Source organism: Erpetoichthys calabaricus, chromosome 8 (genome assembly GCF_900747795.2).
Source record: "Erpetoichthys calabaricus chromosome 8, fErpCal1.3, whole genome shotgun sequence".
NCBI classification, from domain to species: domain Eukaryota; kingdom Metazoa; phylum Chordata; class Cladistia; order Polypteriformes; family Polypteridae; genus Erpetoichthys; species Erpetoichthys calabaricus.
In genome coordinates, this window is record NC_041401.2 from 10,692,109 (window position 1) to 10,712,297 (window position 20,189).

At 41.4% G+C, this 20,189-nt stretch overlaps 1 protein-coding gene across 1 annotated transcript in view; it reads right to left on the bottom strand.

The window, feature by feature from the left end:
* The window catches only part of osbpl6 (oxysterol binding protein-like 6), a 229,441-nt gene that overhangs the window by 64,810 nt on the left and 144,442 nt on the right, over nt 1-20,189 (bottom strand). Inside the window, exons 10-13 of the mRNA XM_028806230.2 lie at nt 18,523-18,691; nt 15,685-15,815; nt 10,613-10,720; nt 4,973-5,110 (exon numbers count right to left, since the gene is read on the bottom strand). Coding sequence (XP_028662063.2) covers nt 4,973-5,110; nt 10,613-10,720; nt 15,685-15,815; nt 18,523-18,691 — 546 coding nt within the window. The remainder of the gene's footprint in view (nt 1-4,972; nt 5,111-10,612; nt 10,721-15,684; nt 15,816-18,522; nt 18,692-20,189) is intronic.

Sequence of the window (20,189 nt, forward strand, 5' to 3'; positions counted from 1 at the left end):
GCCTGGAGCCTCACCCCAGCTCCGCGGCTCACTTGAAGTCAGTCCTCAGTAAGGCCGACCTTTTTGATGTCTGGAGGGCATTACACCCAGGAATTCGCCAGTACACGTGGGTGAAGGGTTCGGCGGGCTCGATCTCCATGGCGCGACTAGACAGGGTGTATTGTTTGAATCACCACAGCAATCTTATAGCGAACTGCTCCATTCATCCTTCTGGCTTCTCTGATCACAGTCTTGTCCTTCTCAAAGTTTCTCTTCCATTTCAATCTTCTTTTCCGTCATACTGGCACTTCAATAACAGTCTACTGAAAGATGTCCGCTTCATTGAAGTTTTTGAATTCTTCTGGAAGAGGTGGAGACTGACAACATCTTCTTTTTCATCTCTGCGGCAGTGGTGGGACTGTTCAAAAACTGAAATCAAAGTGCTGTGTCAGCAATACACACAAAATGTAACTCAGAATATGAGGAAGGCAATGGCAGAGTTGGAGGAAGACATCTTAGAACTCTCTTTGTCTTTAGAAAGCTCATTCAACGATGGTGTCTTTGAGAATTTAAAGACAAAGAAACAAGATCTCATGGACTTACTGGACAGACGGGTGCATGGTGCTCTTGTGCGCTCAGGAATTCAGGAGTTGGCTGAAATGGATTCTCCTTCTCAATTTTTTTTTGGACTTGAGAAAAAAAGATCACAGAGTAAAGTGATTCACGCTCTGAAAAATGAGGATGGGCGCATCATCGAGGAGCCTGAGGCCGTCAGGGCTCTAGCTCAGGATTTTTATAAAAAGCTGTTCTGTGCCGAAACAACAGAAGATTCTTCTGAGACCAGGAGTCTTCTAGACAACCTGCCACAAATCCCTGAAACAGAAAAAGAGCTTCTGGATACAACCCTCAGCTTGGAGGACTTGACTACAGCCCTCAGCGGACTAAATACGGGAAAGTCGCCTGGCATAGACGGCCTGACGGTCGAATTTTTTAGAACATTTTGGACTTTATTAGGTGCAGATTTATTAGCAGTCTTCAGGGAGATCATAATGAACAATGAACTGCCATTATCATGTCGAAGGGCTGTTCTCACTCTGCTCCCAAAAAAAGGAGATCTGTCCGACCTCAAGAACTGGCGTCCTGTTAGCCTTTTATGTACGGATTACAAGATTCTGTCCAGGGCTCTGGCTACTCGCCTGCGTAGGGTAATGGGGTGCGTCATCAGGTCAGATCAGACCTACTGTGTGCCAAACCGCTCCATCTTTGATAATATATTTCTGGTGCGAGACCTAATTATGACTTCACAGCTTTTTGGTTTAAAGGCAGGACTAATCTCTTTGGATCAAGAAAAAGCTTTTGACAGAGTGGATCACAAATATCTGTTCAGAGTCTTACAAGCTTTTGGTTTGGGTCCTCCTTCTCCAAATATATTGAGATGCTTTACACAAATGTCTTTGGTGTTCTGAAGATTAATGGTGCCCTGACAGCCCCCTTCTCTGTCACCAGGGGTATTCGCCAGGGCTGCCCCCTCTCAGGGATGCTCTACTCTTTATCAATTGAGCCCCTCCTACAGCAGCTCAGGTGTCGTCTTTCTGGCCTCAGCATCCCAGTTTGTCCCACTACATGTTTTAAGGTCGTTGCCTACGCAGACGATGTGACTGTGTTTGTGTCTTCTTCATCTGACGTAGACACTTTAGTCAACTGCTTAGATGTTTTTCAAAGACTGACGTCAGCGAAAGTCAATTGGCTGAAGAGCAATGCTTTCTTGGTGGGTGACTGGGGACTCACATCTCCTCCGGCTTTTCCTGAGACCCTCCAATGGAACAAGAATGTCTTTAAGTACCTGGGAGTGTATTTAGGCACGGATGGCACCGCTGTACACAATTGGGTGGGGTGGACAGATCTGATCCAAGCAAGGCTGAACCGTTGGAAGTGGCTTCTGAGGGACATTTCATGTAGAGGCAGGGTATTAATTCTGAATAACTTGATTGCCTCCATGTTTTGGCACAAGCTCAGGTGTGCTGATCCACCAGTAACTCTGATCAAATCTGTACAGACGATCATCCTTGACTTTTTTTGGGACAGTCTGCACTGGGTCCAGAGAGGTGTGCTGCACCTACCAGTGGCAGAAGGAGGGCAGGGCCTGATTGACGTCAGGAGTAAAATCGAGGCCTTCAGGCTCCAGACGCTGCAGAGGCTGTTCTATGGTCCAGACGGCCTGCCTTGGAGAGGCCTGGCGTTTGTACTTTTACACAAAGTGAACGAGTTTAAATTTGACAAACAGCTACTCCTCTTAGATGTTTCTAAACTAACTTTATCATTTCTGCCAAAATTTTATCAGTCCATGTTGATTACTTGGCACAGTAAGTTTAGGAGATCTTGTTTTGTTTTCGGTAATCTTCATTGTTTTTTGGAGGAACCTCTGATTTGGAATAATGTGCTGAAATCTCCTCTGCTCTGCTCATATCATTTCACCTCAGTCCTTATTAAAAGTGGAATTACGAAGATTGGCCATCTTGTTAATAAACACACTGGGACATGACACACTACAGCACACCTCACATCGGTCCTGGGCGTGAGGTCTGAACGGCTCATACACCACTTTCTGTACCAGTTTAAGGAGGCCTTAGTCACCTTAGGCGCAGGGTCACTGTGCCAGAGCGTCTCTTCAGACAATACGATCTTCAACTCAGATGTGAAGGAGCTCGTCATTCAAGTCAAGCCCAACGTCACAGACTGCACCGACCAGCCGGGCTCCATTCTGAGATTTGGCAACTTAATAGACAAGCAGTATGACACGATGGGAAAAAATGAGCTCTACCAGGTGTGTGTTAAGGTGACTTTCTACAGATTTCTTAGAGACTTGCCAGACACACGGTGGAGACAAGAACTGCATGTTGGAGTGACTGAAACTCCAGTGTGGAGAACTTTTTACAAGCAACCACTGCAAAAAAGAATTGGTGACCTGCAATGGAGGATTCTTCATGGGGCTCTCGCCACCAACTCCTTCTTATCGATTATTTCACCGGAAACATCAGACTGTTGTCCGTTTTGTCAACAGCGAGAAACTGTCTTTCACCTTTTTGTTAACTGCAAAAGGCTCGAACCATTTTTTACATTTCTCAAGACACTCTTTGATAGAATAGGACTGTCATTGTCACCTATTTGCTTTATTTTTGGTGTTAAGTATACTCTGAGACAGAGAAACAAGTGTGTGCTGGGCAATTATCTTCTGGGCCAAGCAAAACTCTCAATCCTCAAAACCAGGAGGAACAAAGAGAAAACCTCAAAGACCACCGATGTGCTCCTGATGTTTAAAGTACTGGTGAAGTGCCGATTGAAACTGGAATTCACATACCACCTCCTCATCGGAGACATGCAGACCTTCTGTGATTTATGGGGGCTTAGGGGTGTTTTGTGTTCTGTTGAGAGGGACAAGTTGGTGACTGGGTGGTGACTTCTCCAAATGTCCTTCACAATATTTACATACTGGATGGTTGTAAGCATAGAACAGGAGACGTCCTGAGGAATACAGTACTGTGTGTATAATGGAGTGTGATGTACAGGGGGAGTAAACTGATTATGAAATGTGTACTTATTAGGGACAATTATTTATATTTATGTGTGAATTAGGAGGCATATACAGGGAGTAGTGGTGTAATGAACAAATGATGAATTACTTATGTATTATGAAAATTCTGTAATATTATGTGTGGAGTAGAAGGCGTGTACGGGGCAATAGTAGTGGAGTAATGCAACATGTCTATTAACTGCATTTTACTGCTGTGTTCATGTTTTTGTTATTGTGCTAAATAAAGTTTATTTTTAAAATTAAAAAATTTAATTATCTATCTATCTATCTATCTATTATATAGTGCCTTTCACATCTATCTATCTATCTATCTATTATATAGTGCCTTTCACATCTATCTATCTATCTATTATATAGTGCCTTTCACATCTATCTATCTATCAAACGAGAACGCCATTAACAGACATTTGGACATAAACCTAGCATATACAAACTTAAGAAGAACATGTTCATAATAAATAAAGCTTTACAACCAATACCCCCCCCCCCCCCTCCCGAACACACTGACTTAGCTCCCACCCCCACGTAATGTGTTGCTATATATTGCCTTTGATTCTTGTAAGTCTAAGCATTATCCTCTGATGAAGACCCCCAGCAGGGGTTCAAAGCTCGGGAATAAAAACTAATTTATGATACGTGATTCATTTTTTCTCCCCTTGTGGATCTCCAGTAGCAATTATGCAAACTGTATCACAGACCTTCTCTTCAATATATATATATATATATATTGACGTGCAGTTAAGAGTGAAGCCAGGAAGCTCTTCTTTACGCAAAGAGTCACGGGAATCTGGAAGATACTACAGAGACGTGGAGTTGAAGCAGAAACCTTGAGAACCTTTAAGAAGAATCCAGATGAGATGTTGGGACAGCCGAGCTATTAGTGAAATAAATGGGCTTGATGGACTGAAGGGTCTCCTCTCATTTGTCAAATTCTAATATCAAGTTTCAGGCCTGCAACGGTGGCAGGATGGGGAAACAGCACTACCCACCTTCAGGGTCTGGCTTGATGAGGGTCCTCTTGTTTTGAAAGGGCAAATTCTGCATGGATCAAAGTGCTAGTCCTCACCAGCCTGTGCCAACAAAATGCCAGGTTTTGGCAGGAGGCGATCATTAGCAATCAGCTGTTCATGGTCCCAGTAGTCCAAATCGGTGACTAATGCTGGGAGAACTAAAAGAGTCAGTGGCCAGCAAGGCAGACCACCGCCACGTGTGTTAAATTACACTCAGACGCTGCCATCCCTGTCTGCCTTATCTCGCCCGCTCACGCGTGTCTCATTAATTCTTCACTCGTCAAAAACACAAGTGAGACATCAATAACGCTTTATCTGAATTCCCAGCCGTTCAGCAATACACACACACACACACACACACACAGAGCCCCCTCCCCACTAAAGTACTTACCTCATTCTCAGATGAACTTGCTGACAAAAGCACTTCCTGTGCATCAAAGAATTCCGAAACGGATTCCGACATGGAGAGCCTGCTCTCATTGGAGACCTGCTGTGTCAGGGGGATGCCGACATGGATTTGATCGCTGGGCTGGAAAAGAGAGAGACACACTGGGACTGGAAGTGATGAGGGATGCAGAGCAATGGGCAGGGATGGGGGGGGTCATTAATGGTCAGCACTCTGCACACACACTCAGTGAAGTGCAACATCCAGCCTCTATGTGACAGACTTCCAGGACAACACCATGGACTACCTGACCAACAGACAGCAGTGTGTGAGACTGAGGGGCTATGTGTCCAAAATGGTGTGGTGTGATACTGGAGCACCACAGGGAACTGTCCTGTCCTGTCCTCCTTACTATTCACCTCTACACGATGGACTTCCAGCACAATATCAGACATTTTTAGATAACTCGTCCATTGTAGGCTGAATTAATAACGGGGACGAGTCAGAGTAGGGGAAAGTTGTGGAGGACTTCGTCCTGTGGTGCAACTTAACATTAGTAAGACAAAAGAGTTGGTGACGGACGTCCGACGTGCCAGTTAGCCTCTGAATCCAGTCACCATTCAGAACTACAAGTACCTGGGGGTCCACATACACAGCAAACCGGACCGGAGTGACAACACAAGGACAGTCAGGACAGACTGGGTGTCCTGAGGAGACTCGGGTCTTTAGATGTGTGCAGAAAGACAGAAAAACGTATTCTTAAAATTGTTAATCTCTACGCATTAGAAAAGTATTATTAGCATCTGAGAAAAGTAGACATTATGTTTTACTTAGCATTAAAGATGCAAGAGTTAGGATTAAAAAGACTTATGCCTACATATTTTTTATTACTCTGTATGAGCCAGAAACCACCAAGAGTTTATTAAGCCAAAGCTTAGACGTGCAGGAGTGATGGAGAAGGACGGGCCTCCTCGCTTAGATGTGAACTCTTTGGTTGTAAATCAATGTAGCAAGCAAGCTGAGATAGTAGGTGGAGACGATAGCCCTTATCAGACAGAGAAGATGGACAGAACGGGGTTTGACACCCCCTTAACGCTAGAATCCCTAAAGCCTATGAAAAAAACTCGTAATCCTGGCCCACCTTAAATTCCTTCGCACCTCTACCATCAGCGTCTTTTGTTTTGTAAATGAGTCGATCAGCACAAGCAGCAAGCTACACCGTCAACATGGTACTGCCCGCTCTAAACACTAGCGTGGTGAATTGCTCGCATACTGAAGTGACTTTAGCTGCAGGTGGAAGTTCCATTTTACTTTATCATGCCAAGCAGAGTTGTGTTGCGGTGCAGCAATCTATTAGCTGGCGAAAGCGACATCAAGAAGCTGTCTGTTGTTACGGTCCTGCCTTTGTCATGTCTGATATCGGTCAAGGGACATCATATCTTTGATTGCCGGTACAACAAATAGTTCTGAGAAGGCATCATCCACAGTGAATGAAGATAAACGGCATCAGCTCAGAGAGGGAGAGACAAGTTCATTGTACCATGCGAACATCACCGAGAGAATAAAACTGAATAATAAAAAAAAAGTGCTAACTTTTACAAGTAGCCGAAATTTACATCGGGTGTTACAGACTCAAATCAAATGTATATTTTTATTATCTCTCTATTTTATAAAAAAATCCTTCGATGTGACGAGACTTTTTGGGAGAGAGATTTTTTCTAGTCCCGCGAATATCTACAATCGTTAACACCGTCTGGTCTTCCACCGCACGAATTACTGTAGAAAGAAGGATGTATCCAAGAAAGGTCATGTAGTACATCTTCAGGGGATAACCTTAGACAACAAAGGAGATCTTGAGATGTCATTCATATTAAAACGTTTACAGTTTCCTGTTAGAATAGCTTTTTCAAAGACAATTAACAAATCACAGAGCCAAACATTCGAAAAAGTCGTTTTATTTAATAGAGAAAAAGAAACGAAATTCAATCACGGGCAGTTATACGTTGCGTTGATACAAACAGAAATATGTTTAAATTGTACATCCGCATCCCCATACACGAGCGGCAGAACTGCAAGGAGGATAGAGCGTAGCGCGGGCAGGGGGGATGGCAAGTGAAGCGAGCAGGGGGCAAAGCCCCCCAGTATTATATTAATAATAATAATAATAGCAGCTCACTACTCAAAACACAAAGCGATGAGACTCCAACCGGCAACCTTTCAGTTGTTAGACAGCAGTTCTTACCTCTGCACCATCCAGGAATACGTATTAGGTTTCTTTCGATTGACATTTGACAGCCACGTGTAAATTGAATGTTTTTTTGTTTTACTTTGATTATATTCTTGAATAAAAGCGCATGTGTTTATTTGATATTGGGACAAAAGTCTTCACACATTATACACTTCACGTCATTATTAGTATAACATGAAAATAGTTTCTGCTTTAGGTATGTGTTCAACATTTCTCGCATTTATTTCCTTTCATCCTACACTTACCCAGATATTTGTGGATACACACATGAAATGCATGTATTCCAAATAACGAGATACTGTATTATGTACCTGATACAACTCCAAGCACCTCACCTCACACGCAGATAAGGAGACTTGAGCTCTGTCAAGGCAAGTGATGGGACAGCAGGCTGCTTGTGCTGATCGATGCATTTACAAAACAAAAGATGCTGATGGAGAGGTGTGAAGGGATTTAAGGTGGGCTGGGATTAGGAGTTTTTTCGTAGGCTTCAGGGATTCTAGTAGTAACTAAAAATTATTGGGGGCAAGACCTGAGCAATGGAATGCTTGAAGTCAGATGAGGAAGAATAATGACTGAAATGATAAGAATTGTAATAAAAGATAAAGGTGCCCATTTCTGGAGGCTCATTGTATGCACGCCATACAATAAAGCTTAATTCTGCTGTCTGTTCTGAAGTCTCCCGAGTGCATTCATTGGGGCTGAGGGCACCCCTGCCGTGTCAGCCGGCTTCAACAAAAGGTGCTGAAAATGTCCCACCAGTCCATAGTAGCCAGTGTGGTGTTCTGCGCTGTGCTCTCCTGTGGAAGCAACCTGAGCTCAAAAGAAATACATTGCCTGAACCAACCTATCAGGAAAGCCTGTGCCATCACAGTAGCGTTTCTTGACACACTACTACTGAATAAATTGTTGGTTGATAGTCCTCAGTGTTGGTCTGTCTGAGAGAGGATGTGTAGCGTTGTTCATTATGCCACTCAGTTTTTGTCTTCATTCTCTCCTTCTCTATGACTTCCAGAGGGTCCAGAGTGTATCCTATACCTGCGCCTATCCTTTTTAATTAGCTTGTTGATTCGGTGGACCTCTTTTGAAGTGATGTCACCAGCCCAGCATACCACACTGGCTATCACAGAGTTGTAGAACATGTGAAGGATGTCACTTCCCATATTTAAAGAATGCAGTCTTCCTCGAGTTCCTCTGTGTTACAAGACCAAGCCAACCTATCAGCAATGTGGACCCCAAGTACTTCTAAGAATGCGCCATCTCTAAATCCACTCCTGAATAGTGCTCGGGTGTAGAGGCTCTTTGGTGCAATGAAAGTCCATAAGCATTTCCTCGGTTTTGCTGATGTGGAGTTACTGACGATTCTCAAAGTTCTCCACCTGACTCTACTCCTTCATCTCTCTTCTCTCTTTGGAAAAATCTGCCACTCCATATCAGATCTTTTCTCTTCGTCTATTGAGATTTTTAAGACTCAGTTAACACTAGAATTACCAGAGGATATGAAAAAACTCGTAGATCCGTTCCACCTTAAATCACTTCGCACCTCTCCGTCAGCGTCTTCTGTCCTGTAAATGCGTCGATAAGCAGCAAACAGTAAGCAGCCTGCTATCACATCCCCCCACCCTGCACAGTTTTCTCAGCTCAAGTCTGTTTTATTCTCGTGACTGAGACAATAAAACTGAATAAAAAAAAAAAACAAAGCTAACCTTTACAAGTATCATAAATTTACACCGGCTGTTACAGATTGAAATCAAATGTATGTTTTTATTCTAAAATAGTAAGAATAAGAGCAGCTCACTTCTCAAAACGGACTCGTCCGGGTTGAACCTGTGAAGTTTTGATTACCAGTCAACAGTTGATACCGTTGCGCCACCGAAGCGGTTGTAGCAAATGCGTGTCAATGTCGCACCCTAACGCAGGTTCTTGTTCTGCAGTTATATTCTTGAATAGAAGCGCACTTGTTCTGTTATATTTGTACCTTTTGTGAAAGTGTTTCTTTGATATTTGGAATTCAGGCTTCACACATTATACACTTCATGTCTAAATTTTGTCAATTATTACTAAAACATGAAAAACGTTTCTGTTTTAATGATGTGTTTACATAGATCGTTGTAGACATGGAACACACATGAAATGCATGTGTTCCAAATAGCGATATAGTATTTGTAAAAGGTGTAATTTTGCTTGATTTCTCACTCTATACAACTCTAAGCAACTGACATGCAGGTAAACTGACTTGAGCTGAGAAAACTGTGCGGCGGAGGGGGGATGTGATAGTAGGCTGCTTGCTGCTTACTGACATATTTACAGGACAAAAGACGCTGATGGAGAGGTGCGAAGCGATTTAAGGTGGGACGGATCTACGAGTTTTTTCGTAGGCTCTGATAATTCTAGTGTCAAAAACCCACTTTTTCTCCTCCGCCTTTTATGCCGGGTGAGGTCATCGGGAGAGGGAAGATAGATTTTCAATAGTTTTTGCTAACTGTTTTATTATATTAAACAGATTGTTTTTATAGTAGCCTTACATGTTTCTTTGTACAGCACTTTAGTACAACTTCTGTTGTTTTTAAATGTGCTTTATAAATACATTTGATTGACTGATTGATCCCCCTTATCAGTACACCCCATAAGTGCAGAATCATCTGAGAACTTCTACAAGTGACGTGACCAGCTATTGTATTTATTGACTGAGGTGTACAGAGTGACAAGAAGAGAAATGGAGACAAGGCTACTCTCCTTGTGGTGCTCACATCCATTGAATTTTAGGGGTCTCAGAAACTCCCAACACGATGTATACATTCATTTTAAAGCACCAGAAACAATGGGGAAAAAATATCCAAACATGAGTGAAATGATGCATATCACCGTTTAACCTAACTTTGTGAGAGGAAAACACACAGAGCCATGGGGTGTAAGTGCAAACTCCACCAAGATAAGGACCAGACATGGAATTCAAACCCACAGTATTAGAGTGGTGAGGGAGCAGGGCTCACCACTCTAAAGGCAAAAATAATTTTCTCTGCATTGTACCAAAGTAGTCATCTTGCAGTAATATTTCTATTGGAGTGGCACAATAGGTAGGTAGTGTTTCATGGATGTAGTGTCCTGGGTTGTGTCCATTCACTCCCTTAATTTTCATTTTCGACCATGTTAGACCACTGTGACGTAATAGCGACGATTGGTGGAAAAAGAAAAAAGTGAGTCTGAAGAACACGAGAACTAAAATAAACAAAAAGACTCAAAGGGTATCAGTGGGCTAGGGGTTTGTCAACCCACAGAACGCCAAGGGAACCTAAAACTCTCTGAGCTGAGCTGATCCGACATCTGTAAGCACAGGCCTCTTCCTTCACAATCACCTGGTGGGCTGATGAGGTCGGCGTTGGTCGATGTTCGCTTACCTCATCGGGGCTGGGGATGATGTTCACGCTGACGACCTGTTCTGAGAGGGTCGACTCATTGTGGATACGGTTAAGGCGTGTTCTCAGCTCAGCATTCTGGTTGAGTGCCTGTGAAACAGACGGAAGCAAACACTAAATACAGAAGACCTTCACAAATGGAAGAATACCTGTCCATCAAGGCACACCCACCCAGTCAAGCCACACCCCACACACTGAGTCACGCCCACATTCCACTTGAGACAGCCAGCCAAGTGAACTTCCTTTAATGCATCCATCCAAATTCTGCACCCTACTGCACTGTCCTGTAAGTAACTACATGATGTCACAGAGCAAATGGGGCGGTGACATTGCTTTTGATGTTTTAGCTATTTACTAGTCACGTTACCTGTCAAGTAAGAGAAAAAAAATTTTTCATTTGATATTTGTTGCCCTCCCTGCGCGGAGTTTGCATGTTTTCCCTGTTTCTGCATGGGTTTGCTCCGGGTGCTCCGGTTTCCTCCCACAGTCCAAAGACATGCAGGTTAGGTGGATTGGCGATTCTACACTGGCCCTAGTGTGAGCTTGGTGTGTGGGGGTGTGTTTGCCTTGCGGTGGGCTGGCGCCCTGCCTGGGGTTTCTTTCCTGCCTTGCACCCTGTGTTGGCTAGGATTGGCTCCAGCAGACTCCCGTGACCCTGTAGTTAGGATATAGCAGGTTGGATAATGGATGGATATTTGTTGCCCTACGTTTACCTTCAGCGTCTTTCCTCGGTGTCCTTGTGTGTCTGAACCTCTTTTCACTGGCGCTCCCTCTGTCCAGTGCCTTTCCCTAATGCTTTATGCTTCCTATACTCTGTCTTTATTTTCAAGGCACCCTTCTCACCTCCTGTCCAGTTTTATATCTTCAGTCTTTGAAGGCGTCTCTGTCAGTGTGCATCTTACCCCTTAAGTTACTCCATCTCTCAAGTTTGTTCCCATAAAACTGGCTTCTCTGACTCTAGATCATTCCTCCCCCACACTATGCGACTCTTCAATTCCACCCGTGGGGGTAAACGTTAAAATTATACAAAGTTATTGTCTGTCTGTAAACCTACATTGTTATCGGCATTGTTATTACTCTTTAATTTAATATTGTTCTTTATCAGTATGCTGCTGCTGGAGTATGGGAATTTCTCCTTGGGATTAATAAAGTATCTATCTATCTATCTATCTATCTATCTATCTATCTATCTATCTATCTATCTATCTATCTATCTATCTATCTATCTATCATATTGTACCTTTCATCTATCTATCTATCTATCATATAGTGCCTTTAATATCTATCTATCTATCTATCTATCTATCTATCTATCTATCTATCTATCTATCTATCTATCTATCTATCATATAGTACCTTTCATCTATCTATCTATCATATTGTACCTTTCATCTATCTATCTATCTATCTATCTATCTATCTATCTATCTATCTATCTATCTATCTATCTATCTATCTATCTATCTATCTATCTATCTATCTATCTATCATATTGTACCTTTCATCTATCTATCTATCTATCTATCTATCTATCTATCTATCTATCTATCTATCTATCTATCTATCTATCTATCATATAGTGCCTTTAATATCTATCTATCTATCTATCTATCTATCTATCTATCTATCTATCTATCTATCTATCGTATAGTACCTTTCATCTATCTATCATATTGTACCTTTCATCTATCTATCTGTCTATCTATCTATCATATTGTGCTTTTCCTATCTATCTATCTATCTATCTATCTATCTATCTATCTATCTATCTATCTATCTATCTATCTATCTATCTATCTATCTATCTATCGTATAGTACCTTCTATCTATCTATCTATCCATCCATCCATCCATCCATCCATCCATCCATCCATCCATCCATCCATCTATCTATCTATCTATCTATCTATCTATCTATCTATCTATCTATCATATTGTACCTTTCATCTATCTATCATATTGTGCTTTTCCTATCTATCTATCTATCTATCTATCTATCTATCTATCTATCTATCATATTGTACCTTTCATCTATCTATCTATCTATCTATCTATCTATCTATCTATCTATCTATCTATCTATCTATCTATCTATCTATCTATCTATCTATCTATCATATAGTGCCTTTAATATCTATCTATCTATCTATCTATCTATCTATCGTATAGTACCTTTCATCTATCTATCATATTGTACCTTTCATCTATCTATCTGTCTATCTATCTATCATATTGTGCTTTTCCTATCTATCTATCTATCTATCTATCTATCTATCTATCTATCTATCTATCTATCTATCTATCTATCTATCTATCGTATAGTACCTTCTATCTATCTATCTATCCATCCATCCATCCATCCATCCATCCATCCATCCATCCATCCATCCATCTATCTATCTATCTATCTATCTATCTATCTATCTATCTATCTATCTATCTATCTATCTATCTATCTATCTATCTATCATATTGTACCTTTCATCTATCTATCATATTGTGCTTTTCCTATCTATCTATCTATCTATCTATCTATCTATCTATCTATCTATCTATCTATCTATCTATCTATCTATCTATCTATCTATCTATCTATCTATCATATTGTACCTTTCATCTATCTATCTATCTATCTATCTATCTATCTATCTATCTATCTATCTATCTATCATATAGTACCTTTCATCCATCTATCCATCTATCTATCTATCATATAGTACCTTTCATCTATCTATCTATCTATCTATCTATCTATCTATCTATCTATCTATCTATCTATCTATCTATCTATCTATCTATCTATCTATCTATCTATCTATCTATCTATCTATCTATTCCAAAGAAGGCAGACGCCTCCTCACCTAATGACTACAGACAAGCGTCACTTACGTCTTGCATTATGAAGACCTTTGAGAGGCTGGTGTGGAAGGAAACCCCCCCGAGGAAGACAGGGCAAGTTCAATCAATTAGATTTTTATTCAGTCACAGATGAGTACCTGGATTCTACGCTGCAAGGAAGAAGAGCAAAATGACATTTTTTTTAATGGCTTTTTAGAATTTCTCCTTCCTCCCCCTTCCCCTTATTTATATAATTTATTTTATTACGCTAATGGGCCATCTGTTCTTATTTTTTTTCACTTTGTTTTTTTCTTTTACTTTGTTTTGTGTCCTACAGGACTCTGACTTACTTTGTGGGACAGCTTGTTATTAAACAGTGTTGTAGTTAAGTTGGCACCCCAAATATTGCAACGCCTCAGAGAGTTTCTCAGTTCACACCACGTTCATAGTATATGGGGAGGTATTTTCTGCAAAAATGGAATTGAAAATGCAATCTCTCTTTTGCAATTTCATTTTCAAAGTCTACATGCAAAAATACTGCCAAAATTAAAATGAAATGACCCCATTTTCAATTTCATTTTCAGCCTGAACTGCAATGAAGCTGCAAAAATGAAAAGTAAAACACATTTCCACTTTGCATTTTCATTTTCAAGTTCTCAACATGCAAAAAAGCGTGGGTCAGTGGGCGGGGCTGTGCACCTCGATTTCCCATAATTCTTTGTCCTTCATAGCTGTAGAGCCACTTTGATCGATAGAATACTTGTCACTTCGACTCTGTTTAATTTACCTGATTTTGATCTTTTCACCCCTGTACTATGAGCTTCACAGAGAAACCGCCTCACCAAATCTGAAGACCACGCATAATTGTAGTTAACTGCAAAAGAGAGACTGCATTTTCATGTTATAGTTATCGCAGAAAATAACCTCCCCTACATAGTACAGCAGTAGAAGTGAAAGAAATTTAGACTTGTGACGATTCAAGAAGCTCGTTCATAAACTGCACAGATCTCTTCGCATTTCTGACATCCCAACTGGAAGGTAAAACAGAGATCCCTGGTTGGGCATCTCCTACATTCATTTGGTGTTCCTGGGTGGGCATCTTACTATTTCTTTTTTTGTGATTCATTACTGGCATTGCCAAAGCTAACACTAATGATTAACTAACTGAGTAACAAATTGTTCTTATCTATATTACTAACTGCGGTGGGTTGGCACCCTGCCCGGAATTGGTTCCTGCCTTGTGCCCTGTGTTGGCTGGGATTGGCTACAGCAGACCCCCGTGACCCTGTGTTCGGATTCAGCGGGTTGGAAAATGGATGGATGGCTGGATATATTACTAAACGAAGGTTGTATATATGCACGGATGCCAGACGCACCGAAGCGCATGCGCACTGCCCCCCAGAGTCAAACCCAGCGGCTTCCCAGAGTCAGTAGGTGGCGCCCAAATAACACAATACAACCTGTAAACTAAACTTTACATCACAATACAACCGCCGTCCGAACGTGAACACCACCGCATATACAACCTTTGTTTAGTGATGTTTGTATATATGCAATGAAGAAGCACCGAAAGCGCCCCCGAGTCAAACCCAGCGGCTTCCCAGAGTCAGTAGGTGGCGCCCAAACACCACAACACGACCTGCAAACTAAACTTGAGGTAAAGCGTGCATGCCAGGTTGTATATATGCACAGATGCCAGAGGCCACAAGCAAGCCGTACACACTACCACCGCCGCCCGAACACGACCGCCCATACCACCGCATATACCACCTTTGTTTAGTAATGTACCCCTCCAAGCCCAGGTCCGCCACCATCGTCACTTCAGCACGCGAATCCGCCGCCATCAGCAAATGACTTCTAGCTAACGACACAGCCACAGAAAAACAAAAACGAGACCGCATGGATAAAAACAATAAATGAAGGCGCCTACAACGTGCTTCTGAAACATCAGAACCAAAGGAGTCACAGCTCCAAAAAGAAACCACTTTAGTACAAATATGTTTATTTAATTAAATGAAAACCGTCCCAGGACGCACCCACCCTCCATGATTTTTCTTCCCTCCAGATATTGGAGGGAACAGAAAGTGATTGCCATTCTTGGATTTGCTGGTGTTTTAATATTCTACCAACCTGGACACACACACACAGACACACACCCATCCAGCATGTATGATAGTGGAATTCATGCGATGTCGTCAAGGGTGACACGGGCCTACCTGTGATAAAGACCTCCGCAGTGATGCCAGCTGGTTGCTGCTGCCCGCCTGCTCCTGCTCTAAGAGCAGCTGCTTGATTTTCTCTTTTTCTATTGCTACTGTGTTGAAGGCCGACCTCAGGAAAGAATGCACTGGAATGAAAATAAACAGCACAGTGAGTGACGTATGAGCGAGGACGTCACTACAAGTAGATGACAGCCTGGAGTTTGAAAATCGCCAGGAAAAACATAATACATCCGAATAAAAATAAAAGTCACTACCTGAGACCACCGTGACAGCACCGATCAAAAGCAAAACTCAACATCATTGCTTCGTGGATTACCACAGCCATTCTGTGCACTTTATCAATACCAGGGCACTAGCAGTGAGTTTAAAGAAAGTAAAATTAGCCTGAGTCTTTATTTAACTTTCATACACAGGCCATCGCTGGAGTTTAAGGTGCCACTCATTTTGCTTTTCTATGTTTTCCCAAATTGGCAGTTTGCAAAGACCATTAATGAAATTTATTAAAAGTGTATTAAAGATGGAAAAAGAGAAAAGGCACAATATAATAAAGAAGCAGATATGAAAGCTACTATATTAAACAGACAGATGTGAAATGCACTTTATACAGCAGATAGGATTATAGATCTCAAGAACACTATATTAAACACAATAGATGACAAAGGAATGTACAGACAGATAGGCAAACATGAAAGGTGCTAGAGAGCACATCAGTAAGATGAAATGAAGGTCACAATATACTGCAGACACCGTCAATGAGAGAAATATTACACACAATATTTAACAAAGAGCTGGGGCAGGATGAAGCTTGCTATACAACAGACACATAGGAAAGGCACTGTATACAGTACGTGGATTTAGAGCTGTGAAGAGCACCATAGTAGACAGAGTAATTGGAAAGGCACTGCATAATATAAAGCTAAACAGAAAGTGTGAAGGCTACTACATAATATACAGTTGTGAAAGGCACTATACAGTAGATAAGTCAAAAGATATAAAAAGGCACTTCATACAAGATAAAGATCAAAAGAAATGAAGGACATTGTAGACAGATGTGAAATGCACCATATACAGTAGACTGCTACATATGAAAGGCACTATATAATAGATTTAGAGATATGAAAAGAACTACTGTATATACAGTAAATTGTTAGATATAAAAGGTGCTATATAGTTGATAAAGAAATATGAAAGGCACTACATACGGTAAAGAAATGAAATGAAAGACACTATACAAGGATGATACATCAGCACAAGTTTAAAGGTTACTACTGAAAAGCAGGATGTGCAGCAGACAAGATTACATATGAAATAGGCAAAGCCAGGTATAAAAGGCGCTATAAAACATAAATAAGCTGATAGGAAAGGCACAATTTACAGTACATACATAACAGATTAAATCATGGATATTAAAAGCATTATATAAACGAGAGCTAGAGGTAGTATGAAGGTTACTTTGTAATAGACAGACATGAAATGCACTACATAATACTTTTACAGTACCTCACTGTAACTATGACTGCCCTTTTTATCTTAAGCCAAGTAAGACGTTTTCTTTCTTTTAAGTTATTCTGGTGGGAATTTGAGAGGTGATTTTGTTGTGTGCCATTATACAATAATATTTATTCATTTATTGAGCTTCTGGAAAAAGCCAAATTTCACCCTGGGGACAAATAAAGTACTATCTATCTATCTATCTATCTATCTATCTATCTATCTATCTATCTATCTATCTATCTATCATATAGTGCCTTTCACATCTATCTATCTATCTATCTATGTATCTATCTATCTATTATATAGTGCCATTCACATCTATCTATCTATCTATCTATCTATCTATCTATCTATCTATCTATCTATCTATCTATCTATCTATCTATCACAGAGTGCCTTGTATATTTATTATCTATCTATTATATAGTGCCTTTCCAATCTATCTGTTTGTCTTTTATAATGCCATTCATATTAATCTAGCTACAATCATCCATCCATTACCCAGCCCGCTAAATTCTAACTACAGGGTCACGGGGGTCTGCTGGAGCCAATCCCAGCCAACACAGGGTGCAAGGCAGGAAACAAACCCCGGGCAGGGTGCCAGCCCACCGCAGCTAGCTACAATCAATACAATAGAAATGGAAGACTCTACACACCGTAGATAGATGTGAAAGGCACTATACTACAGACATGTGACTTGCACTATATAATTGATAGCTAGACAGGGTAAATACTGGTTACCACATGATAGACAGAGATAGGAGGCTGTGTATACAGTAAAGTCTACAGATATGACAGGTGCTATATAATAGACTGACGGCTATGAAAGGCAGCATATATAATCAATACATTAAGAAAAACGAAAGTCTAAGTCTACACAGCTGACAGGTGTGGAAGGCGCTATATAATACTGTAGCTGGCCAGACAGAGAATAGGAAGGTTAATAGGAATAAGGCACTATACACCTTATTCAGCACCATGTAAAACACTGACTGTGAGATGCGAGTTTTCAGTCCAAGGCTGTAAGTTTTCGGTTTCAGCCCGCTGCTCAGATGCTAACATTTTGATTTTATTTTTTTGCCATTTTCTCTTCATATTTACTTCACCAGTATTCCTCGCCCCCCTCCTTCACAAACACAGATGTATGTTTTATATTTTCCAACCCCCTTGTTCATTATTAGAGTCGCTTTATTCCAGGCAGGGGTCTACTGTCCTTTTACTGTGTGCCTCACTAAGAAGGATTTTCTTTATTTTGACACATTTTCAAACAAAAACAAATCACTGTCTACATGCAGCAGACCAGCAGAGACTCCGGCTGACAAGACAGTGATGGCTTACCTTTCTGTGCAATGTGGCAGAATTCCTCCTGCAGTTTGATGTAGTCGGTGGCGTACTCAAAGGGGTCTACCAGCCTGCCCACCGGTGCTTGAAAATCTGCCAGGTCTGCACAGATGTTGGGGTTGGACGCGTGCAAACGGACTGGGGACATGGAGGAGCTCAAGGGGACCTGTTTGAAGAATGAAGAGAAGCGCAGCTTGGTTAACTTCAGGACTTCAATTGTGATCTATCAGTGGGAGAGAAGACTTGCCTGAAAGGGTCCGTTTTTACTTTGGAACTTTTGGAAAAAATTATCAAGCAAGTCTTACCAAGTGGTCTGTCACGTCTGCTGATGATCTCACTTCCTTAACAGCAGTTTTGTGCTCTCCAGAGCAAACGGGAACATTAAGTCACACATGCCAGCTCTCCTGATCACACACTTAGCTTCCTACTACAGTAGTTACGTCCTACTCAGAAACATGCATGCGTATTATCTATATATATATAAAAGACCAAGTTGCCTGACCATGGGGTACGCACGCATGACAGAGCCCCGCCCGCCAACTATAACCCTCCTCCCGCGCCCACCCTTGCTCTCGAGGCATGCGCACTGCCTGCTCATGTGCCCGCCCCCAACGATTTCCGACAAATACTTCCCGTCATTATGTGTGGCTCCCGAGCACTTACTGTCGCCAGTTGCATCAACAAGCAACCTTTGTGGCGTCACATGCATGTACTTACACTGACGACAAATATGACAGCTCTTCCTCACGAACAAGATTTCGCAAAATGGCTCCTCGATGTTGGAGACGGGAAAAACGGAACAGCTGTAACATTACCTTCACATTGTTTTCCTTTTATTTCTGATCCCGTTCAACAACTATATGGCAACATCGACTTCTCAACTGTGACTCCGGAACAACTCAGTACGCGAGCTATATTAAGAGTCACCAACGAAGACTTGCTACACCTTAATGAACAGGTACTGAAACTTATCCCTACCGACGAAGTAACTTTTACCAGTGTTGCCTCCATCGTCACAGACAACCCCGCAGATCAAGTTTCATTCCCCAAAGAATTTCTTAGCAGTCTTACTCCCACTGGCATGCCTCCGTATAAACTCAAAATTAAAATTGGTTCAGTCGTCATGCTTCTCAGAAACCTCATGCCAGCAAGAAGTCTCCGTAAAGGCACTAGACTGACTGTTCTCAGCATTCACCGCAATGTACTGGAGTGTAAGACAATCGCAGCTCCTACCTCACAAACTGTCCTTATTCCCCAGATTTCCCTGACCCCATCAGATTCAAATTTGCCTTTTACACGCAGACAATTTCCTGTTAGATTAGCCTTTGCAATAACAATTAATAAGGCGCAGGGACAAACTTTCAAAAAGATATGCCTGTATCTGCCAAAACCAGTTTTCAGTCACGGACAATTGTATGTTGCTCTCTCCAGAGTTCCATCTTTTCATTCAATTACAGTCGTATCCTCAAACCCACCACATTTGGACAACTGTGTCTTTCAGGAAGTGTTCACCCATCAATACATAATTATGTGGCGTATGCTACGCTGCGGGTCGGCTAGTTAGTATTATTATTATGTAAATCAGAATTACTTCTGAATGCTTTGAAATCATTTCAGTTTTTTTTTGTCCACCACCTCCTGAATTACTGGTACAAGAAAACCCT